This window comes from Gossypium hirsutum, chromosome D02, assembly GCF_007990345.1.
Source record: "Gossypium hirsutum isolate 1008001.06 chromosome D02, Gossypium_hirsutum_v2.1, whole genome shotgun sequence".
Classification (NCBI taxonomy): Eukaryota; Viridiplantae; Streptophyta; class Magnoliopsida; order Malvales; family Malvaceae; genus Gossypium; species Gossypium hirsutum.
Window position 1 is genome coordinate 62,932,771 of NC_053438.1, and position 11,158 is coordinate 62,943,928.

The following is an 11,158-nucleotide window of genomic DNA, read 5'->3' on the forward strand; positions in this document are numbered from 1 at the left end:
TTATTAGAATAAGGAGTTTCACTCCTATTAGAATAAGGTTTACAAGCCTAAAAATAGGCATAGTCTACTCTTCTTGTAATTAATTCGAATTCGACATAGTGAATTTTCTTCTCCTCTGCCCGTGGTTTTTTTCCCGAAAGAGTTTCCACGTAAAATCTGTGTGTTCTTTATTTTTCTATTTCTTTTCTTTGTGATATATTGTCATTACCGACATTATATTTTTCTCAGTATGCAATACGATATGTTTTGAAAATAGTGGATTTGAGCATAATAAGTCTGTGCCTGTCTCCGCGGAGTCATCTAAAGGGGTCCGTTGGGACTTTAAACATGATTTCTAAAAGGAAAAGTCCATGGCCATGACACCATATTGTGTAAGACCATAGTTGGGCTATGACATCATATGGAAAATAATTAAAGGTAGGTGTTTACCTAAAAAGGGGGTTCTCTACGTGACCCAGGATGATGAGTGGCAAACCTCACAAATGTGAGTTTAGGCGAATCCCTATTGTAAGCACTAGACCTGTCCATGGGCCGGGCCGGTCCCAAAAAAAATTTCGGCCCGCTTCCTAGGCCCGGGCCCGGCCCGGTCCGAAATATGGGCCTGAGATTTTGTCCAGACCCGGCTCGAAGAAAAAATATGGGGCCCGAGCCCGGCCCAGCTCGGCCCGTTTTTAATTAAAATTAATTTTTTTGATAAAATTAAAACTAATTGTTATTAAAATTAATTGTTAGTAAAATTATCAAATTATTAATTGTTAATTGTATTAATTTTTGTAATAAAATCTAACATTTGATTAGTAAAATTATCAAATTATTAATTGTATTAATTGTTAATTATATTAATTGTTGTAACAAAATCTAACATTTGATTAGTTTACATTTTTGTATTATCAAATATTTTTGTAAACAAATAAGTTTACATTTTTTTATCTTAAAACCAACCAATATCCAACCAATATTACACCAATGTTATCACTTTCAATTGCTATCCTGTCAATTGCTATGTGCAGGATTTACCAAATACCAATGTTATCACTTTCAATTGCTATCATGCCTTGACTTCCTTTCTACAGTCTGTCAAGGAAATGAAATTGAAAACTAAAAATAAAATTGAAAACTTAAACTAAAAACTTAAACATAAAAATAAATATATATATTTTAGAAAAGAAAAGTAAATGTCGGGGAAATGAAATTGAAAACATAAAAATAAAATTGAAAACTTAAACTGTCAGGGGAAATGAAATTGAAAACTAAAACTAAAAACTTAAACATAAAAATAAATATATATATATATATATATTTTAAACATAAAAAAACTTAAAACATAAAAAACTTAATATATATATTTAATATATTTTCGGGCAGGGCCGGGCCGGGCCCGGGCCAAAAAAATTCTGCCCGAGGCCCGGCCCATTTTTTAAACGGGCCTCTTTTTTTGCCCAAGCCCATATTTCGGGTCTATATTTTTACCCGAACCCTCCCATATTTCGGGCAGGCCGTCGGGTCGGGCCGGGCCGCCCGGCCCATGGACAGGTCTAGTAAGCACGTCAGAAAAAGGAAGTATTTGTGGCGATCTATGAAAAGGAGGCCTTTGTGGCGATCTATGAAAGGATTGCCTTTGTGGTGAACTTTAAAGAATGGCCCTTGGGGCAACCATCGGAAAGAAATGTCTTTATAATGAATCTTGAGAGAAGGAAATGGTATTAACAACAAACTCTAAAGGAACGATAGTTACAATGAACTCAAAAGGAAAAGCCCCTTTGGCGTATCTTGTTACACCTTCGATGAGATATTCTAATGAGCTTCCTTTGTGGTGAGCTTTGTATGAAATGTTATAGCGTACCCTGCACGGTCTTAAGACAAGAACAGAGAAACTAGAATGCTCCAGAGCATGTGGTGAGTTCAAAGCATGGGTTAAGAAATATTAAAGAACAAACCTGAGTAAAGGTTACGTCTGATCGTTTGATGAACATTTATCAGTGAATGGTACAAAGAAAGAGTAGGGGAGGAAAAATAAGGTAAGGAAAGCGAATTCAAACATTTTTTGCGAAGAACATTGAGTAAGGGAATCATTATTAAAATGAGTAGGAAAAGAAGAAGTTCTGAAAGAATGAAGCCACTGATGAAACAATGTTAAGGGAAATTGACAAGGATATAGTAGATAGAAGGAAGGATTACGTGTCGTTAATGGTAAACTATTCCTGGTGACAAACAACTGAAGATTTTAGGAAAATGAGCTGATGGTGATAAGCTATCCGCTTGATTATGGAAAGCAACGACTAAGGTATAAATGATTATATCTCATTAAGTTCTCATGAATTTACATGGACTGTGTTTTTTGTTTCAGGTTGAATGAGGTTATGCTTGGGGGAACGATGCCAGGACAATGCCAAAGAAGCAGCGTATCAGATTATTATGCATACAGAGCAAAGCTTTGATGGCTTGATCGAGTCTATTTGGCACATAAAAACCTTTGAATTAGGACAATTACATTAGACTAGGACATTATTTTAGTAATACTTGTAATCAAATTCCCTATATATTATAACCGAAATTCTTCAATGTTTATACTTATGTATTGTAGTATGAAGTCTTGTAATTAAGTATTTCAAAATGATTGTAATATTGTGTAAGTAGAGTTAAGTTACATCTGTACTAGAGTAGTAACACCTAATATTTGGATTCAGTTTTATCGGATTAAGTTTGGGGTGTTACATGATCATTAACGAAAAAATTCCAAAAAAATAATTTCAAAAATTGAGTAATTAAATTAAAAAAATTTATAGTTAGGTGAAAATAAAAGAGGCCAATAGTTAGGTGACCTTTTACCCTACAGATTAAAGGGAAAAAAAAGGGTAGTCAATCCCCAAAGATTTTTATTTAATTTCGTGCTGTTCGTGCAACAACTCAATAATGCTTTAGATAAAATCATAATTTTTTAAAGTTTTTTCATAACATTGAATAAACAATAGTTAATAAGTTAAACAAATTCTAACAAGTCTTATAGCATTTAAAGACAATTTATAAAACTAAATTAGTAGTAATTAATGTGATAATTAAATTTTTGATAACTAAAAATAATGTGTTAATTGTCCAAAACCTAATTTTGGAAAATTTAATGGCAAATTTAAAATCCAAAACTCAATTATGAACATTCTAGGTTAAAAAATTGTAAGCACAAATTATTTTTCCTATCTATAAATTCTCTACTATTTTTTATGGTTATATTTTATTTCACTAATAATTAATAAATACATTAAATATTTCCCAAATGGGACGTTACCCTAAAATTTTGGGAAATAGAAACTCAGGTTACCGGGCTAAAACATTTTCCCAATCCTTGAGCATACTGATGGAATCTTCTCTTAATGCTGGGATGTGTGCACTCTTCATCGGAATTTAATATTATGCAGACTATCCTACCTAATTGGTAATTCAATTTTTAGGGTGTTTTTATTTTGAGTGACCAAAATAAAATTTTTGTAATTTTATTACTCAACTTTTAGGATATTTTTATTTTAGTCACTTTACTGTTAAATTTCTAATGGTAATTAATTTACATACGCTACATCATGTTCACACTTTCATTTTGGTTACCTAATTTTTCGGTTGCTTTCATTTTGGTCACCCAAAAAATATCTTTTTTTATAATATTGATCGAGGTAAAACTCACTAAGGATTAAAGTGAAAAATAGTAGAAACCAAAATAATGTTTTAAAAATTGTCAAATTATGCTTGTTTACACCCTTGCAGAAAGTTCTAGATTTCTTTTTTTCTTTTTCAATATTGAAATTTTAAATTTCAAGACATCAAAATTAATTAAATAAGTTATTGAAATTTTTTTATCCTTTAATAGTGTTAATCGATTTATTACTATAATCTTAAAATTAATTAAATTAGTATCCCTTTAAATCTTAAAACTTTATTTTATGTTTCCAAATTAAAATCAACTAAGATAAATCATATTTAATAATTATACATGAAATAGAAATTTCTTTTGATTATATGACATCAAGTCTTTCATACTAAGCTAGAAGTATAGAAATATCACTATAATTAATTAAATTATTTAATTTTATATTCCATGCCAAACAAAACCTAAAATTTTTTTCATCATTTCTTTACACAAATGAAGAACAAACAATTAATTTAAATGATTTTTCTTTGCTTTTAGTTTAGTATGGAAGATTCGAGATTATATAATAAAAAGAAACTTAAATTTTACAAACAATTATTAAATATGAGTTATCGAGTTGATTTTAAGAATAATATGAAAACATAAAATAAAATTTTAAAATTAGAAGGAGATGAATTTAATTAATTTCAATATTACAATAATAAATCAATTAATATTATCAAGGGATAAACAATTTTCAATAATTTTCAATTGATCTTTATGTTTTGAAATTTAGAATTTTTGGCAATATGATAAATAAGTACAATTTGACAATTTTTAATATATTATTTTAATTTATGCCATTTTTTCACTTTAATCTTTAATTTTTTACCCCAATCAAAACTTAAAAAATGATATTTTTTTCGGTGATCAAAATAAATGCGACCTAAAAGTTGGGTGACCAAAATGAAAGTGAGAACATGATTTGATGTGTACAGTTAACTATTATAAAAGATTTAATAATTGGATGATTAAAATGAAAGAGTCTTAGAAATTAAGTGATGAAATTGCAAAATTTTCACAAAATAAAAAGTGAAAACATGATTGACAGTTAACCATTATAAAAAATTTAATGATTGGATGACTAAAATGAAAGTATCGTGACGGAATTTCACAAAATGAAAGTGAACTTGGGTGACCTACCTATTAAGAATATAAGTAGTATTTTCTTGGAAAATTTGTAGGCAAATGACCAAGAATCTAAAATATTAAAATATCAGGTCTTTTTCTTTTCCTTTAAAGAAAAACTTAAATAAAAAAATTATTTATAAATCAAAATTCTTAACTTTTCTTTGGGGTTAAAATTTAAAAAGTGTAGATGGAGGTATGTAGCCGTCAGCAGGCCAGTTCCTGATGCTTCTTCTACCCTTTTCTTAGTAACTCTATAAAGCTACTGTTATTTGTCACCTGTATTCTACTTTCTACAGAGGTTATTTGCAATTATAATTATGATTATTAAAGCATTCAAATAGTTATAATTAATATTAATATTATACTACATTGAATAATTAAAGTAAATCTAAATTTAAATTAAAATTAGATGTAATTTATACAGGGATAGCCTTAATATTAGCATACTTAAAATCTTTTAATTAGGTTGTGAATAAATATATTTGTTGAATATTTTTCTCTATGTCCCTCAGGTAGTATATGTATATATTTATATGAGATGAACACTGTTTATTGACATGGCGTACTAGATATGTAGGTCTCATGTATATAGACACGTATCTTCCTTTAGACTAAACACATGTTCATAAGATTTTATGCGAGCCTGGCCTATACGTGTAACCCCGTGAGAAAGCGAGCTCGACTTGCAAGCCTGTCCTGAGACTACATCAAGCGAGCTCGACTTGTGAGCTGGCCCAAATCCATTCGAGTTTTAGACCGGTGATGATAATTATCCTAACAATATTTAAAGATTAAGATTTTTATTAAAAATGTAAATTTTAAATAAGATACATATTTTAATGAATTATTTAAAATTCAATCAAAATACAATTGATACAAAATCATTCTGTTATAATTTAATAATTTAATTTAAGTTAGAATTGTGTTAAGGGGACGTTCCCCGGCTTCCATCAAAGGAACCCCCAATCTGAACGCAGCCGCTAATATGAGAAATTTCTAAAACCAAGTCTCAGCCTCAGGTTCTAGAGGAGGGAAGCGGTTAAGCCCTTCCCCAAGACCCCACGCGCCATGCACCACAGTTACTAGCTACTTGCGTCGCCTGACCAGAATCACGCCCTCAGAGCGCGTCATAAATTGACCTTGGCTTCCCTACTCCCCCCTTGTAATCAACGAGGGCAACGCACCTGGAACTTTCTTTTCAAATAATCGTCAACCCAAAATTTGTACTTGTCTCCCTTTGGTAATTTCCCCTTCATCTTCTTCCTTCTATCTCCTGCACCTTTCCTAATCTTGCTTACTAAGGAACTAATATAATTTATTCAACTACTTTAATACTTACAAGAAACATCAAACAAAACAACCTTTTCCCCTTTATTATTATACAGACACCCAAAATTTAGAATAATCAAATCCCCATTCGATTCTGGAAAAAAATGAAAATTATGCTGCTTCCGCCTTTTCCCAGTTGAAAACATGAGGAACCCGGTTCAAGTCTCTTCCTAAGAAAAAAATAAACGGCTTATCTCCCCTATATACATAGTACTAACCATTTTCAATTTTAAAAAGCCCCTTTTTTTCCGTTGAGATTGGTGTTGTTCGCACATGGAGATTTTTACAAAAGCCAAGGCTGTGAAACTCAGGGGTCACCTTGAGAAATACTTAGTGGCCGACGATGATCAAGAAGCCGTGCGCCAAAGTCGAAACAGCTCAGGCAAAAGAGCTAGGTGGTTCGTGGAGCTTGTTCATGATAAACCGAACGTGGTCCGCCTCAGAAGCTGCCATGGAAAGTACTTAGCAGCCACTGATATACCCTTTCTTTTAGGCATGACGGGTAACAAGGTGCTGCAAACGGTACCCGATAAGATGGATTGGAAACTCCAGTGGGAGCCTATAAGAGACGGCTTCCAAATCAAGTTGAAGACCTGGTGCGGTAAATTTTTGCGTGCCAATGGGGGGACCCCACCTTGGAGGAACTCCATCACTCACGATGAGCCTCATACTGGAGCGACGCAGAGATGGATATTATGGGACGTGGAGGCGGTTCAGGTTCCAGAGTCGGACTCGGTATTGGAGTATATATCGTCAGTTTCGAGCTTTTCTTCGGTGTCCGATGACGTTTTGGAGGCTTTGAGCGATGATGTTTTAGGGTCAGGCCCACAATCCCCGATCTCAGTCGTCTCCTCCGTCAAGTCTCCGAGGTTTTCAGTGTTTTCAACCGGGTCAGCCAAATTGTCACCCAAACAGGTACGTACTGTGCTTCGAGTTTTAACTTTATCCTTAATTAACTCAAATGAGAAGGTAAAACACAATTTTTTATCACTAAATCAATAATTTGATTGACTACCCTTAGTTTAAGTGATCTTATTGTTCTCAATTTCATAATCAAAAGTTAAAATTATTGATGGTATGATTAGAAAGAGTGAGAAGAGAAGGCCATTAAAAACCTATACCTATTACTTTTGCCAATCTATGCATAACGAAACATAAATTACATTGAATCCACGTATACTCAGGTAACCTACCAATTAAAGACGTATCAATATTGTAGGTAGAGCTAAAATTTGACTAAGCATAAAAACAGGCTTAATTTCCTGCTTCTAGAAAAGCTTGTCTCGTGTGACCCTTTTGCTTGCTTAATGAGAAAGCATTATTAATGATATGAAAACATGCACGAAAATGACCCATGTTATTGTTAAAACCATACATTATATTATGAGTTAATTGAGACTTTTGGATTGTTTTTGCCCTATTGGAAAATGGAATGCAGACGTATAGTTAAAGAGAGTACTAATACAAATATATATAGTTGGCATTACGTGAACCTAAGAGCAACGTTATGTTGGTGTTAGGGTTAATTAGAAACATTTCTTAATCAATTATGCTCGCATATACGAAGCGTAATAAAACGATATATAAATACAATTTATTAGAAGAGATTGCATTTGATTGTACACTAACTAAAAATCTCATGAAATCACCAAATTTAGAACAGATAGACTCCTTAACAATTGTCATTAACACACATACAAATATTGAAATATATAAATATGTGTCGTTATGAAAAATTTGAAAGATAAAAAGGGAGCACCACTTAATTCACCTACTCTTCCGCACTAGGGAGCTCCACTTTTTCTCCTTTCTGGTTTCAGTATCTGAAATTCGTCTCTCCCCTTCATGTTTCTTGAATAAGACATCACCCATTTCTATTTTTCTTTTTCCTTTTTATATATAGAAAAAAGTGAATTAAAATATTTTTATTTCTTTACCCATAAATTGATTCGCAGGTAAAAAATAACTTTTTGTTTTGGTCAAAAAGAAATAATTTATGTGTATGTCCTTTTATTAGTTGCTTTTCCTTGGCGGCAATGTCTTCGTCTCATAGAAAAAAGAGGATAATGTGAAATGACTACACATTGTTTCCATGTTATATAATTAAAATTAAAAATATTATTTTACAAATAATTAATCAACCAAAGCTACATAATCCTCGTCAATAGTCAACTAAGTTGAAGGGTAGCTTTGTGCATACGAAACATGAAAGATTTTGCGTCAGGCACTGAAACATTGACTAGGGAAAACAAGTAACATCTCTCACGTGCCAAATCGTCCACAGCTCACACGGAACTTCTCCCTCGCAAACTAATATTTGTACTTCTGCCACGTAATTGCCGCGTGTGCAAGCTCCTTTCTAAAGCGGCTGGCGCTGACCTGCTCCTTCCATCAATCCAGCTGCCCTCATCTATTGTACATACAGATATAAATATGACTTCCCTTTCAGACATACGAAAGAAAGAGAAAACAAAACCAAGTTGGGTTACGAGAAAATAGTAATAAGGTTTGGGTTGGTCTTTGTTTGATTCTTGTGTTCACTTCGTCTGCCTTGTTTCAACAGGTAAACTCTAACAAATATCAGGCGGGGATGGATTTGTTCCTCAACGCCAAAGCGGTGCGCCTACGCGGTCACCATGACAAGTATCTCGTCGCCGAGGAAGACGAAGAATCCGTTTCTCAAGACCGAAACGGATCCTCCAAAAGCGCTCGATGGACCGTCGAATTCGTACCCGGGTCAGAAAACATCATCCGCTTAAAAAGCTTTTACAACAAGTATCTCACCGCCTCCAACCAGCCCTTTTTACTTGGGATGACCGGTCGAAAGGTGATTCAGTCGCTGCCTAGGAGGCTCGACTCGTCGGTCGAGTGGGAACCCATTAAAGTAGGATCTCAGGCAAAGCTCAAGACTCGTTACGGTAACTTTTTGAGAGCCAATGGAGGGTTACCGCCTTGGAGGAACTCAGTCACCCACGATATTCCTCATAGGACGGCTACTCAAGATTGGGTGTTGTGGGATGTGGATATTGTGGAGATTCAAGTCCAGTCTCCAGGGAGTGGTCTACGGCCCTCGGCCCCTCCTGCTGTTCCTCACGCTGATTCCTTGAACTTCGAACCTACTTCACCTTCTGCAGTTTCTGCCAAATCTGGACACTTTTCAAGACAAGAGGTTTGAAGATCTAAAATTTACCTTTAAGAGTTTTTTTTTGTATTTTTTTTGAGTATCCGAGTTAGAGCAGGTGAAAAGATATTTCTTTGAATAATTTAACTATTTGATGAATTGGGTTGGTTTTTTTTTAATTTATTGTTGTCATTTTTTGAAATTTGCAGTCAAGTGATCCATATGTGGGTTCATCACCTCCAAAATCCGAAGGTAGGACAATATACTACCATGTAGCGGATGAAAATGGTGAGGTTGATGATGAGGCAGTAGAGGGGTACTCTTTTAGTTTTAAGGGCAATGGAGTGGATGAACTAACTCATAAATTGAAGGAAAAGACGGGCCTTGAAGATGTTGTGGTGTGCACTCGCAGTCCTTTGAATGGGAAGCTATTTCCTCTCCGATTGCAGCTTCCTCCTAATAACTCCGACATGCATGTCGTTGTAGTTCCATTAGCCTCCAAAGGTAAGAGACTTCTCTTTGAGTTGGTTCTGAATTTTCCGTTCACTCTTATGCTGAATGCATGCCATAGTAACTCATCTCTTCCATAAAGTCTATGCTTGGTAATTGTACTGTTGTTTCTTAAGTAGCTCATTATAACTCATTTTTCAATGTTCTTTTGGTTGGGTGTTACAGTGGGAAGAAATTTTGCGAAACAAGGAATTAATATGTGAGAGCTCCATGGAAGGAATGTAATAGATATTATGGCGACATAACATGCCTTGTACATTCTACTCATCAAGTCTTTCTTATACTAGATTTAAGTATTCAATGAGTCGGCAACATCCCATTGCGTTTTTCAGCTATAAGTTGGGTAAAAATCCAGTGGAGAATGTAATGTTCCTGCTATGGCAGAGATTGATTATATTGTGTAGAATATTGACGTGGATACATGCTTTTTATTTATTTATTTATTTATTAAGCGCTTCAATAATTGGGTTTTGATGTATAAAGATTGTAACAAAACTTATTTCAAGTCCAAGATATACATCATCTGATTGCTTTGCCTCTTTCAATATTTTTCATCCATAAATGATGCGGGGCCTGAGAGGAAGTGGGATGCCACAGCAGACTGGTGCTTCATACGAATGTAGGCGGGCCTGGAATATTGATAAATGGAAGCCACGCCCACTATCTGTTTATTTAATTATAAAAATGAACAAAGGTTTTGGAGATGTGTGCATGGGGTTGGGTTTGAGTTTGGATGGGGAATATGTAGTATTTACCATTTTAGCAACACATTACTTGGGTTTGAGTTTGGACCCTATTCACATATCTTACTTTAAGATTCTAATTTTTTTGGTACTTAGAAACTATAATTACATCTATAAAAATAATATTATATAATCAGATGACACATTGGATGCTGGATTCAAGCTTTAAATGTGGGAGAAAATCTTTGTCTATATATTTTAAACAAGTCTAATTTTTTTATCTAATTTTTTTGTGGAATTTTATTTTTATCATGCAACCTTTGTCCGAAATTTCAAAAATTTTGGGTAGAATTTTTTGGGCAAATAGCTTGGTCTTTAAACAAGCCTAATTCTTTTGTGCAAGCTTTTCTTTTATCATAATATTTTTACCCGAACCTTCAAAAATTTTGGGTGGAATTTTTTTGGACAAATAATTTGGTCTTTAAACAAATCTATTTTTTGATATCCAGTCCATTGGATCTCAATCAAATCTAGAGTCAAAACGGAGTCAAAACGGATTGGCTACCTAAATAAAATCAAATTCTCCCAATATTATTTTCTCTATCTGCAATATTCGAATTTTGCCTCGTACTTTCGATCTAATAGAGGTTGATGGGTAATTACAATTAGGCTTAGTACCTCCTTTGGCCCTTGTATTATAGCTAAATT

The 11,158-nt window shown here is 33.7% G+C and overlaps 1 protein-coding gene across 1 annotated transcript; it reads left to right on the forward strand.

The window, feature by feature from the left end:
* Positions 1–5,839: 5,839 nt before the first annotated feature.
* LOC107909585 (uncharacterized) lies at positions 5,840–10,312 on the forward strand. The gene is made up of 4 exons (XM_016837173.2): positions 5,840–7,051; positions 8,700–9,305; positions 9,467–9,761; positions 9,933–10,312. The coding sequence occupies exons 1-4, from the start codon at positions 6,410–6,412 to the stop codon at positions 9,968–9,970; spliced, it is 1,581 nt and encodes a 526-aa protein (XP_016692662.2). The 5' UTR covers positions 5,840–6,409; the 3' UTR covers positions 9,971–10,312.
* Positions 10,313–11,158: the final 846 nt, after the last annotated feature.

Bases quoted from the DNA above. Each gene is read 5' to 3' on its own strand.
- LOC107909585 (XM_016837173.2), top strand. From the start codon at position 6,410: ATGGAGATTTTTACAAAAGCCAAGGCTGTGAAACTCAGGGGTCACCTT. The intron at 9,306-9,466 runs GTTTGAAGATCT...TGAAATTTGCAG, and splicing joins GACACTTTTCAAGACAAGAG to TCAAGTGATCCATATGTGGG. The intron at 9,762-9,932 runs GTAAGAGACTTC...TGGGTGTTACAG, and splicing joins AGTTCCATTAGCCTCCAAAG to TGGGAAGAAATTTTGCGAAA.